Below are 23,669 nucleotides of genomic sequence, written 5' to 3'. Positions count from 1 at the left end.
GCAGTCGGTTGGGCGACCGACTTCAGCCAGGTCACGATCTCGCGGTCCGTGAGTTCGAGCCCCGCGTCAGGCTCTGGGCTGATGGCTCAGAGCCTGGAGCCTATTTCCGATTCTGTGTCTCCCTCTCTCTCTGCCCCTCCCCCGCTCATGCTCTGTCTCTCTCTGTCCCAAAAATAAATAAATACATTGAGAAAAAAAAAAAATTTAAAAAAAAGAACTGCTCAGACAACCTCTGTGCTTTCATTGGATCATTAAATCCATGTACATTTAATAAAATTACGGAGACACATGTGGGTTTTAATCCACCATATTACTGTGATTTTTTTAATGATCCCTCCTTGATGGACCTATGTTCCTTTCTTCTCTTTCTCTCTTTGCCTCTTTTCTTGGTGATTTTGGGTCTTTTGCAATTTTCCCTCTACTGGTTTGGAAGTTGAGATTCTCTTTCCGAGCGTGCGGTGCTGTTCTGCAGGCGGCACGCATGGAGATGTCCCCGACGGGAGGGACCCTCTCTGCACCGCCCCGGGGCTCACTGTGCTGATGGCTTCTGCACAGCGCTATGTCGTGACTTTCAATTCTCCCTGTATATAGACCTGTCTCCCATACGACACATTTATTAATCTTTTTACAAAATCAGTGTTCACTTAGACTTATCAGTGTCTTCCTCATTCCTGGGTCCAGGACTTACAAGTGGTATTTTCCTTCTGGCCCAGGAACATTTCTTACACTTGCTTCTAGCGCAAGGTGAGGAACTCTTGGTTTCGTTTGTCTGGCAATGGCTTTCGTTCAACTTCATTCTGATATTTTTGCTGCACAGAGAAATCTGGGTTACCATCTGGGTCCTTTATTCTGCTTCCATAGTTGCTGTCAAGAACTCAGGTGTTATTCTCAGTGTGACTCCTTAGTGGGTGATCTCTTTCTCCAGCCCACTGAGAGATGCCAAGGACGGGGTGCAGGGGAGGAGGTGCAGCGCCCCGCCGGCCTGGACCACGGGCACCCCTGGAGGAGCACAGCGGGAGGAAGCCAGAGGACAGGCAGGATCCCCTCCACCTCCCAGGCCAGCAGGTGCAGACCCAGCAGCCAGGGAGGGGCAGCCCAGGGGGCAGGGGCCAGGCACACCCATGCACTCCCCAGAGAGCCCCCCTCTGTGGGCAGATGCAGGAAATCCGGGGTCAGAAGACAAAGCTGAATTTGGCTACCCGGAAACAGGGTGGGGAGGGGCATCCCCAGGCACCTGGGCGCTGAGATTGGGGAGCCTGGGCTCCTGGCCAGAGCGGTGCCTGGCCCGACAGCCCTCGCAGGGCTCCTCGCTGCAGCCTGGACAGATGCCAGGGCCCAGGAGAGTCTGGGGCAGGGCCACCCAGCAAGGTTCTTTTCCCCAGCCCCGCCCCTCCCCACCCTACCTTCCCCTAGCCTGCAGGAAATGGAAACTCAGAGCCCCAGGCTCCTCCCCCTCCCTCCTCACCCAGCCCCACCCTGCCTCTCTCTGCTCCCACACTCAGCCTGCCCCTCACCAGCCTCCCACCTCCCCAGGCAGGGGCAGCAGGAACCAGGGGGGCCACCAGCTTCTGACCCCAGCCCTACAGGGACTTGGTCCTTCGACCCAGAGCAGAAGGAGTGCTGGGCCTGAGGGCTGTCCACCCAGGAGGGCAAGTGGCTCCAATACCCAGCCCAGGGTATAATACTCTTACCAGGAACAGAGCACAGGGCACACAGATATCCCACCACTGCCCCCAGCGTCCAGTCCTGACCACGGTTTTCAGGTTTCAAGTCCACTTGCCAGCTCCCTCTTGCCCACCCCACCACTGCCCACCTATCTCAACTCAGCGTCTAGCTACTCCAGCAAGGTGGCCTGATTTACTGTTGAGTGAGCAACCCAGCGAACAGATTCTACCTGGGGACTCAGAGCTCCGGGGAATCGTCGTCTGTGACAACAGTTGCCAGTGTTTCTGGGGGACATTCTGATTTCAAGCTCCTTGAATTCTTTTCCTTGTTTTAAAATTTTTTATTTTTATTTAATTTTTTTAAACATTTATTCCTTTCTTTGAGAGACAGAGACAGAGAGCAAGTAGGGGAAGGGCAGAGAGACTGGGAGACACAGAATCCAAAGCAGACTCCAGGCTCTGAGCCGTCAGCACAGAGCCCGATGCGAGGCTCGCACTCACAAACCATGATATCGTGACCTGAGCCGAAGTCAGACACTTAACCGACTGAGCCACCCAAGAGCCCCTAATTTCTTATTTTTTAAGTAATGTCTACCCCCAACATGGGGCTCAAACTCACAACCCCGAGATCGAGGGTCACATGCTCTACCGGCAAAGCCAGCCAGGTGCCCCTTCTTTCATTTTTAATGCCAGTCTGACCCACTCAGGTGAATCACATACTCCCTGCCCACTGAATCTCAATCAGGCTGCCCTGATGGGCTTCTAGATCCTTCTGCAAGGCACTGGTTGGGACTGGGTCTTCTTCCTCTTGTTGCCCCACTGGGGCAGATCCCTCCTCCTGCCCTACTTGTCTGGGGCTATCCCTCCCTTGGGCGCAATCGTCGCATTACCACTTGGCTGTGCATGTAGGCTGGCTGTCCCTTTCGGTGGCCATGATGATGAGGACACAGTTGTGCATTTCAGTGCCCATGGCCGATCTCAGGGATCCCTGGAGATGGGCCAGAATCCTGAGTCCCCACACTGACCACTGTCCCACCCTGCCGGACAGTGTTCCTTGGACTCTGGACACGGGCACACCAGGGTTCTGGCCAGCCTCGGGGCAACCCGGGTGGGGAGGCGGGTGTGAGACACGAAGTGAAGGGACTCCATGTTAGAAAGGCTCCATGTCCGTTTCTTTTCGGCCCCAGTTACTCATGCATCTGAGTCAAAGAAGCCATTCCCACTCCAAGGGAGAAGCAAGAAAATTAATCATTCTGAGTTTCGTCCTAGCCCCCGAACACCTGATAACGTCCGAAAGAACAGGATCCCAAACACATTCCAGGACATTAGCTTGGAACAAACCTGGGCTGACACCAGCCGTCAATACCCCCACCTTCAGAACTCTTGGAATAACACCCGTTGTTCATCTGACACTGGCCTCTGATGGGACTCGACCCTGGATCCCTGAAGGAACACACACCCTGGACCCCTTTCCAATACGAACCCCTGACTCCCCGTGACGAGGAGACTCCCTCTCCTTCCCTGAGCCCCCGGCCACTCCATCCCTCAGTTCCTCCCGGCTCCCGTTTGATTTCTATCCTGCATGAAACCTAGGACCCTCTCAGCTGGTCCCTCAGGGCCCCTCTGGGTCCTCAGACCCGGCCTGTCACATAGAGCGGACTCTGACCTGCCTCTCAGGGGCGTCCTGACCTGGCTTCAAGGCACCTTTGTCCTTATTTCCTCGCCAGCCACCCCCCTCCCCAGCCCCATCAAAGAAGCCCCAGGGGGTGACCATAGACCCTTCCCCAGGAGCAGACACCGCAGACCCCAAACACATGGCCGGCAGAGGGTAAGTGAGCACGGGGCAGGGGTGGCCAGGGGCTTCAGGAACAGGTGTCTTGCTCACCCACTCACCAGGCCCCTGCCTGCCCAGCCAGGTTCTCCTGTGCCCACCTCGACCCGACCAGCCCTGGTATCCCATCCCCAAGTCCCAGAGACCCACGTGCCGGTGCCCACCCCACGTGCCTGCTCCTACAGGCCCTCACCTTCCCTGTCCAGACCCATTCCTCCCTCTGGAGGGTGCTGCCTTCCTCCCAGAAGCAGACTGACCTCACTCCCTGCTTCCTGTCCTGACCTGTCCCGCCCGAGGATGAACCTCCCACACGGCCCTGCCTCGCCCAGCACAGGAAGAAGTGGAGGACGTGGGGTGGACGTTCCCTTCTCAGCCTGGAGGGCAGCCAGCTGTGAACTTGGGAGAGCCCTCTCCCTGCCGTGCACCTCAGGGTGGGGCCGTCCGGCAGGGAGCCCCCCACACTAGGACCCTGCTGGGAGGGGGACTCCCAGACGAGCAGCCACAGGCTGTCACACCCAGGGCAGGAAGGGTTGGGAACACGCGTTTATTTGAGGCACCGAGGCAGCAGACAGACTCCAGTATGGGGTGGAGGGAGGGGGTGGGGGCCGCGGCTGGAGTTGGGGGTGGGAACCGATTCCTGGGTCCAGCAATCAAGCCCAGACGCACTGGAACCCCGTCTTCCAAAAGGCTACCCTTAACGTGGGGCGTAGAGATGCCAGAGAAAAGAAGTTCTGGTGTGGACTCGGGGAGCTCGGCGGCTGCTAATGCCGGACCCCTGGCACTTATCCCGCACACACACGGGCCCGGACACGGCCACACACTCGCACACACGCCACAGGGGCACCCGGCACACGCGTCCACACAGCTGAGTTTACACAGTCACCTGTGGCAACAGGAAGCTCGCCCTTCCGGGACACAGTGGCAGAGAGCACATCTTCCACACCACCTGGGGGCAGACACAGCCTGGACGGGGCAGGGCCTGGGGCTTACGTGTGCCTCCTAGAGTGTCCCCAGGACTCAGTTCTGACTCTGGGACCCTCAGGCTCCAGCCCTCATCCCTTCCCAGGTTCCCCGAGGAAGGTCACGTCACTGCCTGAGAAATGAGGGCAGCCGGCCCCTCTGAGGGCAGGTGCAGGCCCGGGGGCCTGACCAGGGGGGGACCGAGGGCGGGGAGGGCTGGGAGAACTGGGATCGAGCAGGGTGACGAGTCAAAGGAAGAGGGGCCGGGCCTTCCTTCCTGAGCTGGGGGAGTCTGGGCCGGCTGCAGGGCCCCGGCGGTCAGGGCCCAAGCCGCTGCAGGGCGGACAGCAGACTGAGCAGGAGCCCGAGGCCCAACACGGCGGCACTGGCCCTCAGCCCCCCGCCGGCCGTGCTGATGTTGCACAGGAAACTCTGGCAGCAATAGGTGCCCACAGACGCCACGCCGAGGTTGATGCTGGGGCTGGGGCAGATCGGGGAGCAGCCCTTGTTCAGGGTATGGCCGAAGTCCACGAGGTTCCCTAGGCGGGAAGACAAGGCTGTGAGGGTAAGGGCAGAGGGCAAAGGCCCAGGAAGCGGGGAGAGGCCGGCCGCCGGCACTCACGGATGCCGGCAGAGGCAGGCACCGGGGCTCACCGATGCCCAGATCCCGGCAGAGGCAGGTACCGGCACTCACCGATGCCGGCGGAGGCAGATACGGTCACGCAGTAGTTGTCCGAGTCCGAGCAGACGGTTGGTTTTAGGCAGTAGAAATTACTGTTCTGATTCGTGCAAGAGAAGCACACCAGGGAGTGAGCTGCAGAAGAAGGGGGGCATGCTGTAGGTGACACCTGTCTCAAGCCGGGGAACCTTCCCTTCCAGTCCTGAGCCAACACCAACACCCAATCATTTGCAGATGCTAACAGAGCAATTATCACATTCCAGATTCTGGCTGGAGACCCAAAAAGACAATGAATGACTGGGGACCCCGGGACTCCAGGGCCACCCAAGTGCACAGTGATAAGTGTGTTGGGGGCAGAACCCAGGCCTCCAGGGGGAGCAGGAAGCATGACCCCCCGCTTTGCTGGGGGAGAGGCTCTGCTAGGCCTCCTAGAACAGGTCCCACGGGAACTGGCCTGAAGGACCCCTGGGCACTGCTCAGGAGAGAAGGTGGAGAGAGAGTCCGGGAGGAAGGCCCAGCTCACCCACAGGCCTGGGGCCCCAAGGGCATCTCACCTTGCTCCACACCCAGAAGGGCAGCCAGCAGCACGGGCAGGAAGACCTTCATACTGGAGAAGACAGGTGTCCTGTCTGGGGTCTCACAAAGGCAAAGAAAGTGGCCCTGCCTGGAGAGACATCTGGTTGGAGGACCCGGGCTGCGTGCCCCACGCCTCCCTCCTCCCAGTGGAGCCAGAGCCCCTGGCCCTGGAGCCGGGCTGCCCCCATTGTGCAGATGGCAGGGGGGGCCTGCCAGCTTCCAGCAGCAGAGCCAGCACACGAAGGGTCTTTCTGTTCCACTCCTGACCCACCCCTCACTCGGTGCACAGTCCTCCTGGTTGGGACCCCCCCCCCCAAGCCTGTGCTGCTTGCGGATGGGGCCAGCTGAGGGAGCTCATTAGTCTCAGGACCAAACAGAAAGGGAGGCCAAAAGAGTGGCCCCCTGGTCGTGGTCCTGGGGGACAGGACATAGTGACCAGCGATATTAGCCAGGCTGCATCCAGAACCTTCCATGAGCCAGCTCCATTCCTGACACGGGGTCTCAGGGGCTGGGTGGGTGCACGAGGCACACTTAGCTGAGCCCCCACCTCCAGCCGCTTCTGTGCTGAGGGCGCGGGGTGCTTTCCATTCTGTGTGTTATTCAGTGCTGAAGTCAGGGAGCCCACGAGTGTCTGCTCTTCCCCCATTCTGTCCCCAAAAACAGGCTCAGGAGTCTGTGGGGGCTGCCCGGTGCCCTACACCAGGACCCTCTTGTGGGCAGGGACCAGAGGCAGTGGGTGGAGAAAGCACTCGGAAGGTGACCAGCTGGCGTTCTGGCTCTCCGTTCTGCAGGAGGCATGGTGTGGGAGGAGCTGCCTGGTGCCTTCTGCTGGGGACAGCCATGGGCGGGGGATGGGCATTCTAGGCTTGGGAGCTGGTTCCCAGGCACTGGGAGGAAGGAGAATATCAGAGAGAGAACAGCACCCCCCCCTCCCCCCAGCCTAGTCCTGGGTCTGGGCTGACATCTTGGGGTCAGGGACAGGAGCTGCAAATGCCCAGAAACGGTGTCATGCCCAGTGGGGCCTTGACCCCAGATCCAGACAGTTCAGGGAGGAAGGAGCCTCCCTCGTTTCCTCTTCTATAAAGTAGGGTTTGTGCACGGAGAAGCCCTGAGCTGTTCTCAAGGAAGCTCTGGAATGCCCGGCCACCGTCCCCACTGTCCACTGCCAGGCACCCAATCAAACAGGCCCCACTGGGCTGAGTCCAGGCACTGGCTGGAGTAGATGGACATTAGCAGGGTCCAGCAAAAGGAGCCCTGAGAATGACCAGTGGGCTTCTGGGACAGCGCCATCTGGGACCCAGACAGCCTCCCCCAGGCTCATGGGCTGCTTTCTGACAAAGCCAGGCATCCCGTGACTGGGGGCCAGCAGAGAAGTAAGAGCTAGTCCTCGCCCCCAGCGACGGGAAGGGGTCAGGTGGATCAGCGTGGGGGGCGGAGGCTCCCGGGCACCTCACAAGCTTGCATAATCTTTGGCAGACAAGAAGCTTTCACGCCTCCCCTGGGTAGGCTCCAGTTCCAGGGGTCCCCCCGGGGAGGCCAGTGCATTCTCCCCATCCCACCGGCCCGCCAAGATCCCAGCCCCCTTCCCAAGTCAGGAAGGCTGCCCCTCCCCAGTCCCCTCGGGAGCGAAGGTGGGGAACCTGGAGCTGGGTGACGGGCCCCATGCCCGCGCAGCTCTGGGTCACCCAGCCAGGAAGGGCGCCGGGTGGCGGTGTGCGCCCGCTCCAGCCCGGATCTCAGGGGATATTCGGGAGGACTGGGGGAGGGGAGTGGAGGCTCAGCCCCCTGGCACTGGGCCCACCCCTAAGCCCCGACTCCCGGCCTCCCCCGGACCCTCCGGCGTCTCCCCCGGCACCCTGCTCGCTCCCCCTACGCCCTGCCGGGCCCCGAAGGGGTCATCCCTGCTTCCCCGCCGGGATCCGGGCCCCGCCGACTCACGCGGGGCAGACGCAGGTCCACGGCCTCGCCGAGCTGCCCGAGCCTGGCGCCCAATCGCACGACACTCCCGGACTCCCGGCAGCCGAGCGGGCGGGGAACGGCGGGCGGAGTCGGCGCTCCGGCGGGCGGGGGGCGCAGGGGCGGGCAGGGGGCGGAGTCGCCGCTCCTTCGGGCGGGGGGCGGAGTTATCTTTCCGACGGGCTGGGGGCGCGGGGGGGGGCGGAGTCGACGTTCCAGTGGGCGGGGCGGGGGCGGAGCCGGCGCTCGTGCGGGCGTGGGGAGCTCGGTCGGCGCGCGGGGGGGGCGCGGTCGGCGTTCCCGCGGGCTGGGGGTGGGCGCGGAGGCTGGTCGGGGTCGGCGTGCTTGCGGGAGGGGCGGGGGACGCGCGCGCAGCGGGAGAGTCAGAGTTCCCGCAACCGGGCGGGGCTGGCGCGCCCCCACCCGGACTCCGAGCCCTGGCCCAGGGAGGTGTCGCTGGCCCGCTGGACGCAGGCCGCTGGACATCGCGGGGCAGCCGGGCGACGCTCCGCGAGCGTGTGTGGGCGGGGGCGGCCCCTCTCCGGGAAGGCTCGCGTCGCTTCTGCCCAGTGCGGTGGGAGCGTTTCCGACCCTGGGGCCGGCTGAGGGCGGCGAGGAGTCAGGCACCTTGCCCCTGGCACGTCGCGCCCTCTGCTCCGGGCTGCCTGTGGTCCTCGGCTCCCGGCCTCGCCTCGGGGCTGAGCCGTGAGCTCTCCCGTGGGTGGGGGAGGGAGGTCGGAGGGGGGCAGTGGTGGCGGGCCACAGGGATCCCCGGCGACGGTCCATCTTTGCTCGTTCTGGACCCCTTTATCCTCTGGGCGCAGGGCCGCTTCTTATGTGGCTGCGCCACTGGGCCAAGACACTCCGCCAGGATGCTCTCAGGCCCCCAGCTCACTGTGCAGCCGGGGTGGGACGGGGGTGGGGGGTGGGGGTCCGTTCCCAAAGCCTGCCTGATCTGACCTCCCGGCCAGAGCCTAGGGGGCCGTTAGAACAAAGCCAGCATCCTTAGCCTGATGGCAAAGGCTTTCATGGGTCCTCTCAGTAGACAGTCCCTGGCTGGACCTGCACCACCCGCTCTGGGCAGCACCCCCCCCCCCCCCCGCCGTGTCCCTGCATCCTGCCTGCCATTGGCCAGAGAGGGAGACCACGCACAGCCCACGGGGAGCTGAAGATGCTGTGTTTTGCCCACAGGCCAGGGCTGCCTGGCCCTCCTCGCCTCCTCCCTTTGCCGGTCTCTTCCTCTTCTTGTAGAGACCTGCAGTTTGCTGAGTCTCTGCCACTTTCTTGTTTTTGAAATATACTTCACACGTTCACAACACACTTCCGGTGGGGAGCTATGGCACCTGGCCTTGTCTCAGCCTTTCTCGGTGGCACCTCGGTGCCAGTGGAGGAGGGCCCCAGAGGAAGAGGCTTCTTAACTTTATAGCTGGGGAGGGGAGGGGGAAGGAGCTGAGACAGAATGGCAGAGTGGCTGGGATGGAGCTGGATGGGAAGAGGGACCCTATAATGGCACCGGACACGCGGGAAAGGTCTGGGGGTGCATTAGGCACCATGTGAGTGTGCAGGGCGGGGTTATGAGTGGATGTGTGGCTGGTGTGTATGAGTATGCATGTAAGTGTGTGTGTGTGTGTGTGTGTGTGTGTGTGTGTGTGTGTGTGTGTGTTTGTCTTCACAGTGTCAGGATCAGGGTCAGACCTTGCCTGGTTTTCTGTAACATCCAGATGACGTGGGAGAGATCAATTTGGGAAGACTTTGGGGGCTCTTTCCTTGGAGGCTGAAGGTGGGGCTCTGTGTGTGTCACAAAATGTCCCCAGCCAAGGAGTGGTGGCATCTGTGGGGTTCCACGTTCCCCAGGGACATGCAGTAGGTTCCTCTTCTGGATCTGACCTCTGGAGGGCAGGATGGGGGCCTTGGTGGCACTTTCTCATCCTTTCCCCGTGCAGCACCTTGCTGGTATCTTAGTCTCAGCTTTGGGCTTATCCTGGAAGGGGGAGTGTGAGGTTCCTTTGGCGCGCAGGGCCCGTTCCCACCTTCCTGGAAGGGAATTGGATGAATCTCGGTCCCCACAAGAGGCATACATGTTATCTTGGCCCTGCCCATCCGTTTGGGCATGGGCCACTTCCTTGTTGATTCCCTCCAGCAGGTCAGCCCTTGAGGACAGGGGAATCTGTGTGCCCAGCACCCAGGCCACCTCTGGCCCATGGCGGGTGCTCACCCATGGTGAGTGAAAGCGAAAATAGGCTCTGCCTTGAGACAGGACCCTGTGATTCAGAGGGCTCTTGTGTGAACAACCAACTCACAAAATGTCCCCAAGGTCACTGCCACACATCAGCCAGGAGACTCCAATGTCCTTTGAAAAATGCCAGACTTGGGGCGCCTGGGTGGCTCCGTCGGTTAAATGACCGACTTCAGCTCAGGTCACGATCTCACGTTCCGTGAGTTCGAGCCCCGCGTCGGGCTCTGGGCTGATGGCTCAGAGCCTGGAGCCTGCTTCTGGTTCTGTGTCTCCCTCTGTTTCTGCCCCTCCCCCGTTCATGCTCTGTCTCTCTCTGTCTCAAAATAAATAAACGTTAAAAAAAAAAAAAAAGAAAGAAAAATGTAAAAAAAAAGAAAAATGCCAGACTCAAATCTGAACACACGTGGCCAAGCCAGGGGGTTTGTGCAATGCCGGATGATATAATCTGTGGGGTCCTTTGGGAAACCGGGGTGGGGAGGCCAGGCTGGCTCCCTCCAAGCTTGCTCTCAGTATGTAGTCAGTTGGGCAAGTCTGAACAGGTGGGGGTCGTGGCCATGCCCTGGAACCCATTCCTCCTGAAGGAGACCCCGCATCTAGGGGCTTGGCATACCCGGGAGCTACCGGCCAGAGGGGTTCCTTGGGCTCAAAGTGATGGCAAGAGGGTTCCTCTAATAGGCCTGCCCACCCCCCTCCCCGTGGCAGGCTGCTCACGCTCCCTCCTTCAATCCAGAACTGTGGGAGCCTGCTTCGTGTACATTGGACACCCACTGGAGCGGTCGGGTGTGTATCCACCTGCCCGAGGGTCTGGCTGTGCCTGTGACACCCCTGCCTCTGCTTCCCTTTCTTGGGCTTGTCAAGAACTTTGAGTTTGCAAACTAACTGGACATTTCCTGGGTCAGCTTCCTCTCCCCTACCCCACCCCCAACCCCAGCACAGACTGCTTTTTCTTTCCCTGTCCTAATTCGCCCCACCTCTGATTGGGCAGACGCTGTCCTGAGGAGGGCCCAATGGGTAGAGGGAGGTGGGTGCAGCCCTGGCGAAATAGCCCCCCACATGGGCACTCCCTGTGAGCTGGTGCCTTCTCACCCTGCAAAGGGCCTGGGTCCCCACTGCAGCTGTGCCTGGCCCCGGCATCCAGCACCCCACCACAGGCCTGCCGGCTCCAGGGTCCCCACGCTGGCTGGGTTGGTCCAGAAGGCCCTGCTGTGACCCCTGAAGGAATGACTGAGTGAAGCGGTGGGAGAGTCCACACGGCACAGAGGCCCAGATGCTCCAGGACGGAGTGGCGTCCACGCAAGTGACCCAGCCCTCCCGCAGTCAGGTACATTTAGTTTTCCAGCCTTGGTTCCCGAAGTCCCTGGCTGAGCCCAGAGAGAAGGAAGGCCGGCACTGGTGAGTCCTTTGGAGGCCTCTGGTCACCGCTGCTGACGGAAGCTTGGTCGGTGCCCTGGGAAGGTGGCATCCCCCAGCTGGGTAGGGGAGTAGGAAGGCCAGCAGGCAGGAGCAGCGGGTGTTGTGCCTCTCCCAGGGTGTCTGTGAACCTTTCCTACGTGCTCTTGGGGGAGTTTTCTCCTGGCCGGAACTGCTGAGGCTTGGGTTATGGGTTATGGGCCCTTTGAGTTTGGGGCGGGGGGGTGGGGGGGGGCCGCACATTTGCTGCTGGATGTCTCCCGTCCTGTCCAGGGTCTGGACCCAAGTGTGAGCGTGGTTAGGCAGGTCCCGGTTGGGTCCCTGGCCCAGGAAGGCGGCGTCCTGAACTGGGAAGGAATGGTGCCCGCTGCCCTCACCAGTGCAGAAGAGGTATCCATAGGGCCACTCTCGGGACCTGAGCTAACAGGAACCTGGCTTGGGGTGGTGAGTCTGCAGAGGTGGCTGTGGGGTGCAGAGAGCGCGTAAGAGGTGCCATTTTCCGTCATTCTGCCATCTCATTGGAAGAGGGAAGCACCCATCCCCCGCCCCCGGGTGTGTCGGGCGGCCATGGCTGTCTGTCTGCGGGTGCTGTTTCGAGGCTGCTGGCAGGTGCTGTTGGCCTCCTTGGGCCCCAGCATCAGCCTCTCAGTGGCCCCGTGCTCCCACCTGGAGCTGCCCACCCTGCCCCGGGGCTTGGGGACTCCTACTGCTCAGGTCCCTGCTTAGGGGTCCCGTGGGAAAGTGTGCAGGCCCTGCCCCCCCACCTCCTGCCACCTTGTCTCATGTAGGGGCAGAACCCGGGCCGGGAGCCAGCCATGGAGGTCTTGGGCTGGGCCCTGCAGGCCTCTACCACTCTGGGGCTCTAGCTGGGTCGGAGGCAAGGCCACGTGTGGCAGTGGGGCCTCAGCGCGCGAGGAGAGCAGCCCAAGGGACCGGCAACTGCTGTGTGGCTCTGTACCCCTGCCTTATCTCTGGGGGCCCAGCTCCGCATCTCCCAGTGGAGCCTCACACACCCCTCTCAGGCTGGCTCCCACTTGTCTCGGAGTCCAAAGCGCTACTGTGATTTCAGAGCATCTGCTCCAACCACAGGCTCCCACCTCAGTGCCTTTGCACATCTGTTCCCAGACCCGGAACAGGAAGTCTGCTCCAGGCCTCCTTGGCCTGCACGCTTGCTTCTCTGCTCAAGTGCCCATATCGGCGCTCTCTCCCCTCCTGCCGGGGTGGTCCCTGCCGCTCCCCCCTGACATCCAGTACTGCCTGGGAAGTACTAGGTGCTCGGTGAATACCCAGACGAGTACATTTAAATGGAAACACAGCTTGAAAGCTGGTGCTGTGGGTAGAAAGTCACACCTAGAATTTAGAAGTGTGATGTTTGCAGAAATAGCACTGCAGGGGTGGGGGGGGCGGGGGGGGTTGGCAGGAGGGAGCGCTTCAGGAAGGGGTGTTGGGGCCACAGTCCCAGGCTGCTTCACACACAAGACTGCAGGCTTCCTGGAGGCACAAGCCAAGACCCTCCTCAAATGGCCTTGTGGCCAGCTGGGTGGAGCCACTGTGACTGTGCCTGCGGAACGCTGCACGTCCGCAGACTCAGAAGAGCTCTCGGATGGCGCGTGGAATCAGTCGCAGGATTTGTCACAGAGCACCGAGAAGACCCCTTACCTAGATGATGGCTGTCCCAGGACAAGTTAAGGATCTTCAGAGTGAAAACTTTCTTTTGTCTTTTAATTTCTCCAAGTTAAGGACATAGGGCAGTGGCCGATGGAGAAGCTGGGGTCCGAGAGGCCCACGGGGGCTGGGGACCTGGAGGCTATTTGTTGACGGTTGATGAAGACACAGAGGGCAGGGGCCTCCCTTACAGCAATGCCTGGGGAGCTCCCCACCCGAGCGTACCTGGAAAGACACTACTGCCTATTTGGCTTTAAAAGGTCCTGGCCTGGTCTCAACTAGGCAGTGATCAGCCAGACCCCGCGTCCCACCAAGTTCTGGGCCCTCCAGTGGTGTTGCGTAGCCCCTGGTGGGGGCCTCCTGCACAAGGGGGGTGGCCTTGGGAGGCTCCCTCTGTCACCAGCCTTAGGGCCGTATCCCAGTCCCCGGTGCTAGATGGGAGCCAGGGTCACAGGGGGTCATCAGCATGGGTCAGAACATCGGCCCAGAGGACTGCCCGCCCCCCACACTGCCCCCCTTCTAGCCAGCTTCCCCCTCCCTCCGCCCGCCTGTTCTCCCAGCCCCAGGGGAGCCCTGCAGAACCCGGGAGCCTTCCTCCCCTCCCCACCTCCAGGAAGGCCCTGCCCAGAGGGACCACCTCCAGCACCGCCCCCTCCCTCAGCCCCCACCCCCACCCTTTCCCTTGCCTCTCCCTTCCCCCCCCCCCCCACCGCCAGGGCCCCTTCCCTTTCCCTGACCCCTCCCTGTTTCCCTGCCGAAGGCTGTGGTCGGTCTGGTCCAGCTGGGTCTCCATTTTCCTGGACACTCTGTGGATTCACTCACATGGTCTGGGGACAAGCCAGCTTCATCCTTTCCCTGCTGTCCCTGCCCTGGGCCCCGGTCAGGACCCTTCAGGCTGGCCCAGCGGATCTCCCCAACTTGAGTGTTTGTGGTATGGGAAACAAAGTCAAAAAAGTAAGTTCCCTTACTGCCTACAGCCCAGCCCAGCGACAAGTCCTTGAAACAGGCAGAGTGGCATTCCTATAGGAGCTGGCTGCCTCCATGATGACACTTTGCTCAGGGCAAAAGACAATCTTATCCCGACCCCCCAGGGTCCTGTAAGTCTACTTTAACATATAAAAACTCCTTTGGAAACTTCCTTTATCTCTACCCCCCAAGGTATATGCTGGCGATCATCCTCCCCGCTTATGGCCCCTCATATACATCTGAAGGAGACTTACTCTATCCCTAACCCCGGCCCAACCTGAGGGTATATAATCAGTCACCGGTCACAACCCCAGTGCAGCTCTTCCTGCCTACGGGTCCCGTCCCCGTGCTTTATTTATTTTTTTTTAATTTTTTTAAAGTTTTTATTTATTTTTGAGACAGAGACAGAGCACGAGCAGGGAAGGGACAGAGACAGAGGGAGACACAGAATCTGAAGCAGGCTCCAGGCTCCGAGCTGTCCGCACAGAGCCCGACGCGGGGCTCGAACTCACGGACCGTGAGATCATGACCTGAGCCGAAGCCGGACGCTCAACGGACTGAGCCACCCAGGCGCCCCCCCCCCCCCCCGTGCTTTAATAAAATCATCTTTTTACACCGAAGACGTCTCAAGAGTTCTTTCTTGGCCGTCAGCCCTGGAACTCCCCCGCCCCCAACAGAAGCCCATCACTGGGGCGCCTCCCCTCTCACAGGAAATCTGCTTTGAGGTAGGCAAGGCGCCCTGGGGGGCTGGGAAGAGCCCTCCAGGGGGAGACCGGCTGCAGTCCGGCTGGGGGTGGGACCCTGTCCGCGGTCCCTGCAGCTCTGCCTGGTGGGTGCCAGGGGCCCACTTAGGTGGGAGAGTGTGTGTGGCTCTGAGTTTGTCCAACTCCAGCTGGCAGGCCGGGACTGACCCGCTGCTACCCCAGCTGAGGGGCAGGAACCAGCCATCCGTGGTCCCTGGGAGCCTAGGCGGCTGGGGGCTGGACGTGCCTCTCACACAGACAGAGCCTCACTCCAGACTTTGACTTCAACATGACCCTACAAACAGCCAGCGGGGTGGCCCGTCAGAGGAGGCTTCCTTGGGCAGCGATGGCCTGGCTTCGGCGCCCTTCGGTGCCCTGTCTTCCCCCGAGCTGGCTCCAGAGCTCCATCTGCCTTGTGCCCCTGGGCAGCAGCCACGCTTAGCCGGCAAGGGCAGCGGCTGCGGGCCCCGGGAAGCCTCTCTTACCTTTTGCAGACTAGCCTATTTGTCAAGTTTCTGCGAGGAAACGCAGAAAACTCACCCCGCGGCGTACCAAATGCGAAAGGAGGTGAGCTGGGCCGTCCCCCGGCCCAGGGGGTAAGGATAGAGTCCGCCCCACCAGGAGAGGGCGGGTTCCCGGAAGCCCAAAGGTCCCGCCTCGGCCCCTCTCCTCACACCCTGCCACCAACCGCCCCTCTGCCGCTCAGGCCAACTCCCTGTGCCAGAAGGGAAGAGAAGGGAAGGGGAGGGGAGGGGAGGGAAGGGAAGGGAGAGGCGGGGGAGGGGGAAGTGGGGAGGGGAGGGTGAGGAGGGCTGTCAATCTGGGTGCTTCGGAGGCAGACCCCAGGGGAGAGTGAGAGGTTCTGGAGAGGGGTCCTCAGGGGCTCTACGAAGGATACAGGAGGAGTAAGCAGGGAGGAGGGGGGCAAAGCCTTCTGGCCGGGTGCGGGGAGGGCAGGAGGGAGGCCTGGGAGGGGGCGCCGCTCTGGAGGGCAGCTGGGGAGCGCCCGTGGAGGAGCAGGTGGGTCTGGGGCAGGGTCCCCGAGGATCTTTGAGCCGTTCACACAGCTCATGACTTTGGGTCCTTGAGTTCCCCGACACCCCCGGAGCCAGGCGTCAGTCTGGGCCCGGGGAGGATTCTCTCTGGGCCAGGGGTGGGATTCAGGCCGTGGTGGAGGCCGGCCGCAGTCCTGCCCCTTCGGGGGAGGGGGGGGGGAGGGCACGAGCCTCCCCCACCCCTCCAGGAGGCTGGTGCCTTAGTGAGTACACCTTTCCACATTTGTGACCCAAATCCTATACATATATCTGCAATATATATATAAATCCTCCTATCCTTCCTGTGTCGGGGCACTCGGTATTTTCTATTCTACCCAGTTCTGTCTCGCTCCACTCTATTTTCGTATTTAAAAACATCTAATCGGGGCGCCTGGGTGGCGCAGTCGGTTAAGCGTCCGACTTCAGCTCAGGTCACGACCTCGTGGTCCGTGAGTTCGAGCCCCGCGTCGGGCTCTGGGCTGATGGCTCAGAGCCTGGAGCCTGTTTCCGATTCTGTGTCTCCCTCTCTCTGACCCTCCCCCGTTCATGCTCTGTCTCTCTCTGTCCCAAAAATAAATAAACGTTGAAAAAAAAAATAAAAAATAAAAACATCTAATCAAAAGCCCCTATTACTGATGTCACATCAGCCTGGAAGGCACCACAAAAGCCCCTAGTTCACGACACTTATCTTTCAGAAGGCTTATGAGGCCCTTCTTAGAGGAAATCGAGTTGCCTAAGTAACTAATTTCCGTTCGTGAAAGAAACGGAATGTTCAGTGCAGATGAACTTGACCTGAGCTGTGGAAGCGGCGCCTGGCCCCGCTGTGAAGTGCGGGTGGCCTCCTGGAGTCCCACGGGCGCCCCCCACACCTGGGGACCCTCCGAGGGGTCCCCTGTGCCCTCGAGCAGAGCAGGCGGCGAGCAGGCGGCGAGCGGGCTGCAGGAAAGGAGCCCCGCGGGCGCGACACGCTCCTCGGGCCTCCCAGGCTCCGTGTCAGCAGCGCCTCCCCTCGTACGGGAGCTCGGAGCCCGGGGGACCGCTGACTCGGGTCCGCGGGTCCACCCGGACATGGGCAGACGGGGGTCAACTCGCGGTCTGGGGCAGGAGGAGGGGGGCGGTGGGAGCCTCTTGGGCGGGGGGGAGGGAAGAGAAGCTGAGGGGTGGGGTGAGGCAAGGATGGGCAGACACAGCCGCGGAGGAAGAGGAGCCCAGGCCTGGGGGCGCCCGGACCACGTGCGCGGGTGGCGAGCCTGCGCTGAGTGCGCGCGCGCGCGTGCACGAGCGGATGAGCCGCAGTACTGGAACGTGCCTGTAGGGGGAGCCAGGTAAGAAGACTTAGCCCACCTGTAGACTCTTCGTCTGCCCTCCGAGGAAGGGGGTGCACCCCCTACCGGGTGCAGCAAAGGACAGGGTTCCCCACCTCCCCTCTCTTACAGCATTCGCTTGAGAAAACTTGTCCTTGTGAATTCTTTCGCTGCCCCTTGGAGATGCATTTCAGTCTCTCCAAGAGGGGACTTGAGGATGGGCTGTGAGAGCCGATGGTGGGTGCCGTCCCCCCGGCCTACTCCTTCGTCTGGAGACTCCGAACCAGGGGGCTGGCCCTGCGTGGCAGGTGAAAGGTGAGGTTGCCAGGGCCCCTGCCATCCCTCCCATGAACCCACACTCCGGTTCAGTGCTGATTCAGTAATGTAACTTGATGAAGTTTTGGGGTGATGGTGGAGTGGTCTGTAGCCGACGACCAAGAAAGAATTCTTGAGGACGTCTTGGTGCAAAAAAAAGTGATTTTATTAAAGCACGGGGGCAGGACCTGTGGGTAGGAAGAGCTGCACTGGGGTTGTGACAAGTAATTCATTATACACCCTCAGGTTGGGAGGGGATCAGGGATAGAGTCTCTAAGGTATTTTCGAAGCAAGGTTTCCAGGACCTTGAGGGGCTAACCGTTGCTACGGAAACACCATGTATTACTGTTTCATAAACCTCACTCGTGAGGTTTCAGATGCATATCCAGGGCCATAAGCTTGGAGTATGATTGCCAGCATATATCCTGGGGCAGTTGAGACAAAGGAAGTTTCACAAGGAATTTTTATATGTTAAAGTAGACTTACAGGATGGGGGATTGGAGGGGGTGGGAGGGGGTCAGGACAACGTTAAGCCAAGGTTCGCTTTTGTCCCCAGCAAAGTGTCATCATCGAGGCAACTGAGTTCCCAGAGGGAGGTCACCCTGCCTGTTTCAAGGACTTGTCAATGGGCCGTAGGCAGTAAGGGAACTTAGTTTTTATTTGCCTTAGTTTCCCACATCGCCATGGCAAGCACTTAAGCCCCTTTCCTTTGTTCTTGGGCGGCCAGGAGTGTCTGAGGAATATCCCACCGATCCCACCGGGGAGTGTGGGAGGTGCCAGCCTGTATTTTGCCCTCAGCGACCCCCCGCCCCATGCTCCCTCATCATATCCCCCTGAACAATTTTGACCCTTAAATCTTTCAGGTTGCTGAAGGTGGAAGGTCTCATCTTCTGTAGCTTCTTGCTGCTGAGAAGGGGTGTAGAGACGTCCCTACCTACATGGGTCAGTATTGGTCAGGTGGGGAATGCATGAAGGAATCACGAAAAGCAGAGGCAGCTGAATCCAACACGGACAGTAAGGTGGTATCTCTGTGGGTAAGGATCGTCTGCCGTCGAGAAGCCATTGCAGCGATGGAATCTCTGCACCAAGCGAAAGGACACGGGAGAAAACAGCAAAACATAACTAGAATAACTACAAGGATTAGCTCGAATAAAAGTTCTTTGGTCGTTGACAAGAATCCTCCAGTCCAAGAGTTTAACCAACCGTCAACGGAAAGGGAGGGATTGCGTAAAACATCACTTTGAGTGTTCGGGTCAGTTAGAAATCCCGAAGTATCTGTGTGGTCGTCTGGAGCGCACACACAGCACTTTGTTTTTGTGAGAGTGTAAGTTCCACGTTGTGCAGCAGTTAGAACATCTAATGCCATTCTGTTTTGTAGAACCGTTTCATGCATTTGAGTTATTTTAGTATTTAATGCTATGATGTTAGCTGGAGAGTCATTTAAGGCCTTCACCGTGTGACAGACGGTGTATTACCATCCTATAGACTCTGTTTTGTTCAGTAAGCAATCAGATCATTAATAAGAGGTATTGTTTTTAGAAACAAGAAAAGTGGAGGTTAATGGTTAGAGCGAACTGCAAACCCAGGGCCTCCCTATGCTGCCAGTGAGGTTTTTAGATGTCTGGCTTGGAGCCTCCTCGGATCAGAGTGGGAACAGGCAGCAGGAATCAGATGGATCTTTCTGGTTTGTAACTCAAGTGCCTGTGGCGGTCCTTTCGAATGGCCCATTGTAAGAAGGAATTGTTAGTACAAATTGGGAGAGGAGAATGAAAAGGAAAGACACAACATCATGAGAGAAGTTTGAGGTCTTCCACAGGCTCGAAAGAACAAGAAGGCACATTAGTTTGCTCATTGACTTCCCGGGAAGGGGGCACAGGCTTTACTTAGATACGGGAGCCCATGAAGAGTGCCGCTCTAACTTACTGCAGTGGGAGGACATACTATGACCCAGTAAGGGCCTTCTCATTTTGGAGTTAAGTCCCCTGCTGTATTAGACTTTTAATCCTTTACATAAACCAGGGATGGGTTTCCAGTAACTGTCAGATCAGGTTTAGGGAGGACATGGTTTGCCTATTTAGAGATTTATGAATTAACCCAGCCTCAAGTGAATAATAAAGCACTGTGGTCTTTATCTATTGATAGGTCGACAGTGAGAAAAGTCTTTGCATACGGTTGTTCCAGGAGTCTATCCCACTTTCCAGTTGTTTAAATAATCCTATGCCCACGGGGTCTTATTATTACCCCCACAGAATAACAAGCACAGAAGATTTTCTATACGTGAAATATTGTGACAATTTTTCTGAAGTTTACATCAAGCTGTCTAGTTTAGGCCAACAGCAAACATTTAAAGACAATCAGAGCTGGAATTTAACATCCATAAAGATGTTATTGAAACAGCGTTTCTCTCTAAAAACCTCATTTCCAGAGACAGCCAAATCAAGCCTAATTTGTTTGCAAAACAAGTCCAGTTTTAACAAACTTGGCCTAATGATTTGCATAACCTCAGCAGGAATCGTCATTGATCATAGGGATCTTTTCAAGTTTGCTTTGCTGGAAACTTTCATAAGGAATCTCCAGGTTGAACTTTTAGTAGCCTCTCCAGGCCGGAAGCCAAGCCAAGTACTTCCATCGACAGTCCTGCAATACCCGTAGACTTGGGCGAATTGCTCTCCATGAGGTCCCCAATGTATCCTGAAGTCCCTGCACCTGCCAGGAAGGGACATTTTTTACCCACCTTGTGAGGTTGCTGGGAACTCTGTAAGCGGGTATCAGGCCAACATTTCCAAGGGGCTTTATGGCTCCATGTTTCACAAAGTCAACCTTAGATCCTTAGAGCTGTATGGTCATATCTGAGTCTATGCAGGACTCTCATATATGACATTCCAGTCAAAGCCTTGGTAAAATGACCAGTATTTCCAATGGTGTCCTGTTACAAGGAGAATAGATTCTTATTGAACGTACACAAACAATTGTAATTGCCATGAAAGAAAGAATACTCTGAGAGTTTTTGAGTTTCAGAGGGTTTAGGCAGAGAGAAAAGTTCAACGCTTCAGTTTACAAGTGAATATTTGATGACATTTTTTAGATATCTTAAGAGAAAGTTTAAAGAAAGTTTTTTTTTTTTTTAAATGTTTTATTTATTTTTGACAGAGAGAGAGACAGAGCATGAGCAGGGGAGGGGCAGAGAGAGAGGGAGACACAGAATCGGAAGCAGGCTCCAGGCTCTGAGCTGTCAGCACAGAGCCTGACGTGGGGCTCAAACTCACAGACCACGGGATCATGACCTGAACCGAAGTCGGATGCTCAATCAACTGAGCCACCCAGGCTCCCCAAGAGAAAGTTTCCTTAATCTGGAAGAGCAAACATTAGAGAACCAGCAATATTTCAAACAAGGGTCAAAAAACTATAATCTTCTTCAGTTCATTTAGTCCCATGTTCCTAATTCTTGTTTAATTTGAATGCAGCTTTTTAGTTCTGCCCATTTTAGTGTTAATCTTCAAGATGCCAAATACCTGTATTTGTCCTAAAAAAAAGGCCTTTTCGTGAATCTCCTTGAAGATGAAATAGGTTTTGTGAGAGAATAAGAACAATTATAAATGACAAAATCTCAGAAATGGACATTGTTAAAGATCTGATAAGAGTTCATTATGATGCAATTGACAAGGGAATTCAGTTATTTCTGTGACACATAACACTTCAATAATCAGAATATCAAGTGAGGGCCTTATACCAAAACCTTAAAACTTTAGGAATTGCATATATATTTGGGCAGTTACAGCAATACAACCTAAGGTTTACCATTGTACAATGGTGCTTTTCCCAGTAACTCAGCACCCCAAATAAAATGCCCAATTGGTCGAAAAAATTTCATTTACAATTTAAATCTTGGAAGTTTGTTAAAACCTTAGAAAGTTGTAAAGCACATCCTAAATAGGGTTACAGATCATTAAAATCTTAATTTATTTACCCAACATGGCAGTAAGAGATCTTAAAGGCAAATATGTGTCATTATATGTTGTTAGCAAAACCTAGCTACTTAAACATTGAGAAGTTTTAACTTTAACGAATCAAAGACCTGATAAAAAGGAAACCTAAGGGGCGCCTGGGTGGCTCAGTTGGTTGAGAGGCCGACTTTGGCTCAGGTCATGATCTTGCAGTCCATGAGTTCGAGCCCCGCATCGGGCTCTGTGCTGACAGCTCAGAGCCTGGAGCCTGCTTCAGATTCTGTGTCTCCCTCTCTCTCTGACCCTCCCCCGTTCATGCTCTGTCTCTCTCTGTCTCAAAAATAAAATAAACGTTAAAAAAAAAATTAAAAAAAAAAAAAAAAAGGAAACCTAAAATTAAAAAAAAAAAAAAAAAAAAGGAGGAAACCTAAAGCTTTGGTTTTCCTGGCAGACAAAAGACAAAAAAAAAAAAAAAAAAACAAAACCTTTGTTTACATTGTCTTATCAAGAGCAGATCAACAGTCCAAGAAAACTTTGTCTTTTGAACAGAGAGACAAGCAGAATTTCAACCTTAGGCCAGTGTACTTTTAAAATTCCAGGGGCGCCTGGGTGGCGCAGTCGGTTAAGCATCCGACTTCAGCCAGGTCACGATCTCGCGGTCCGTGAGTTCGAGCCCCGCGTCGGGCTCTGGGCGGATGGCTCAGAGCCTGGAGCCTGTTTCCGATTCTGTGTCTCCCTCTCTCTCTGCCCCTCCCCCGTTCATGCTCCGTCTCTCTCTGTCCCAAAAATAAATAAAAACGTTGAAAAAAAAAAAATTCCATTCCTCTCAACCTTAGACCATCCTGAGCACACATAGAATTCCTTTCCAAAGATTTCCCTTCATGAACCTTCTACAACTTTCCTTTGCCTTCAAGTTTTGTCCCAAGCCATTTCTCTCCAAACAACCAGTCTCATTTAGGACAAAATTATTTTCTTTAACCTTCAACCAAAAAAAAATGTATTTCCATTCATTTTATCTTTCTTACACATCTCCTACTTTCTTACATACAGGGTTGCTTTTCTTATTTCCATCCGTCTTAAGTATACTTAGCAAAATTTTAACTTAGAAACCTTAGTCCCCAAGGAAAACTTAGGAACCAATCATAAACTGTTACACCAGAATTCGTTAGATAGCAAATTCATGAATCGATTAAGCACAAAGCATGTTTTTTCAATAGACCCAAATAGTCTTAGTTTCTCTGCAATAAGTCAAAAGCAGATAAACCTTATGTTTAGTAATCCATGCTTTAGCCCTCCGTTCGGTTTGGAAAAGACCTAAATGTCCAAAGAATTTGCTCTCATTTGTCATGCAAACTTTAAAGCAAAATTTTAAAGTTTCAGGTTACCAAAGACTTTGAAAGCTATCTTAACAATTACCCATGAAAACTTTGAGAGAGACAAAATTAACCATTATTTTAAGTCATCTTTTTGCCAACAAATTGCAACAGAGATAACATGAGCTTCTTTGACCTTTAGTAAACCTTGGTAGAATAAAAGTTTCGTATTTAATGCTGATAACTCTAAAGATAGGTCTATCTTAATTAAACCAGCAAACTTAAATTAGTTTAAACAAATATGTTCAACTTGGGTCCACTTAAAAGACAATCTGATCCCCATTGTCCGTTTCTGCCTGGGACACTGGTGGGCAAATCTGAAGTGGGCGGTCCAAGGGGTGGTGCTCTGTCAGAGGCACAGATGCCACGGTTTTTGTTCTGCCAAAGTGGAAATAGACAGTCCATGTCAGGGTAGAGAATACAGGGAACTTCCCCGAAACAAATGGAGTTGCAGTGGTGGCTTGGGAATGTTCCTTAAAGTCCCCTTCCTGAGGTAGACTAATCACAGTTGGCTCCAATTATCGTAGTCATTAACCCAGGAGATGAATGAGGGAGAGGTCCTCACATCTAGTAGGGGTAAGAATAGAGAGTCAGTGTTCCCTTTATCGGGATGGCCTGTGTTTCCTCCAGCGACCTGGATTTACTTGGACGTCCAATATGTCTAAAGGGGGTCTATTCACCTGGTTGGTCCTTAGACACATTCTGCAAGAGGCCCTCAGGTCCAGATCCTCATACCTCTGTCCATTTGCCCTGTTTGCTGAAGAAGAGATCTAACTGCTAGATCCTACTGAGGCCATGCAGGGTTACAGGGAATCAGTCCTTTCCTAAATTTTGCAATCCCAATTGTTCCCAGTGGGTTAAAAAGGCATCCCAAGGGAGAGTCCTTGGGGACTGAGGAGAAGCTCCCATGTTCCTCCTAGAGAGAAAAGTAGAAAGAAAGAAGAAAGAAGGTCCATTACCCCTGAAACCGCCCCCCCCCCCGACTCTTGGGTGGCATCCCATGGACAGGATAT

General features: G+C 56.3%; 1 protein-coding gene and 2 long non-coding RNA genes across 7 annotated transcripts; 2 read left to right on the top strand and 1 right to left on the bottom strand.

Annotated features, from left to right (window-relative positions):
* Window positions 1-4,020: 4,020 nt before the first annotated feature.
* LY6E (lymphocyte antigen 6 family member E) lies at window positions 4,021-7,798 on the bottom strand. 3 transcript variants are annotated; one of them, XM_086696029.1, is made up of 4 exons: window positions 7,649-7,798; window positions 5,689-5,798; window positions 5,150-5,269; window positions 4,021-5,012 (listed from the first exon to the last, which is right to left on the bottom strand). In XM_086696029.1, exons 2-4 carry the CDS (start codon window positions 5,738-5,740, stop codon window positions 4,774-4,776), a joined length of 411 nt encoding a protein of 136 aa, XP_086552155.1. In that variant the 5' UTR covers window positions 5,741-5,798; window positions 7,649-7,798; the 3' UTR covers window positions 4,021-4,773. The 3 variants fall into 3 exon arrangements, with proteins under 3 accessions (XP_086552155.1, XP_086552153.1, XP_086552154.1); XM_086696027.1 differs by lacking the exon at window positions 7,649-7,798 and adding an exon at window positions 6,258-6,357; XM_086696028.1 differs by lacking the exon at window positions 7,649-7,798 and adding an exon at window positions 6,258-6,357 and having other exon boundaries at window positions 4,021-4,994.
* A 1,323-nt stretch (window positions 7,799-9,121) lies between these two features.
* On the top strand, window positions 9,122-14,336 carry LOC147571774 (uncharacterized). 3 transcript variants are annotated; one of them, XR_015246499.1, is made up of 4 exons: window positions 9,122-9,886; window positions 10,605-10,682; window positions 10,998-13,237; window positions 13,960-14,336. It is a non-coding gene; the product is annotated as an uncharacterized LOC147571774 (long non-coding RNA). The 3 variants fall into 3 exon arrangements; XR_015246498.1 differs by having other exon boundaries at window positions 10,605-12,996; XR_015246497.1 differs by having other exon boundaries at window positions 10,605-13,237.
* A 1,993-nt stretch (window positions 14,337-16,329) lies between these two features.
* Window positions 16,330-20,762, top strand: LOC147571773 (uncharacterized). Its single transcript, XR_015246713.1, has 2 exons — window positions 16,330-17,978; window positions 18,203-20,762. It is a non-coding gene; the product is annotated as an uncharacterized LOC147571773 (long non-coding RNA).
* The last annotated feature ends 2,907 nt before the right edge of the window (window positions 20,763-23,669 follow it).

This window comes from Puma concolor, chromosome F2 (assembly GCF_028749965.1).
Source record: "Puma concolor isolate L17-30 chromosome F2, mPumCon1.1.hap2, whole genome shotgun sequence".
NCBI classification, from domain to species: domain Eukaryota; kingdom Metazoa; phylum Chordata; class Mammalia; order Carnivora; family Felidae; genus Puma; species Puma concolor.
This window is presented reverse-complemented; position numbering and strand designations above follow the sequence as displayed.

Excerpts from the sequence above, each read along its gene's own strand:
- LY6E (XM_086696027.1), bottom strand. The coding sequence starts at position 6,298 with ATGGAAAGCACCCCGCGCCCTCAGCACAGAAGCGGCTGGAG. Across the intron at positions 5,799-6,257 it reads CAGCACAGAAGCGGCTGGAG|GCAGGGCCACTTTCTTTGCC; the intron begins GTGGGGGCTCAG and ends ATGTCTCTCCAG. Across the intron at positions 5,270-5,688 it reads CCTTCTGGGTGTGGAGCAAG|CTCACTCCCTGGTGTGCTTC; the intron begins GTGAGATGCCCT and ends CTTCTTCTGCAG.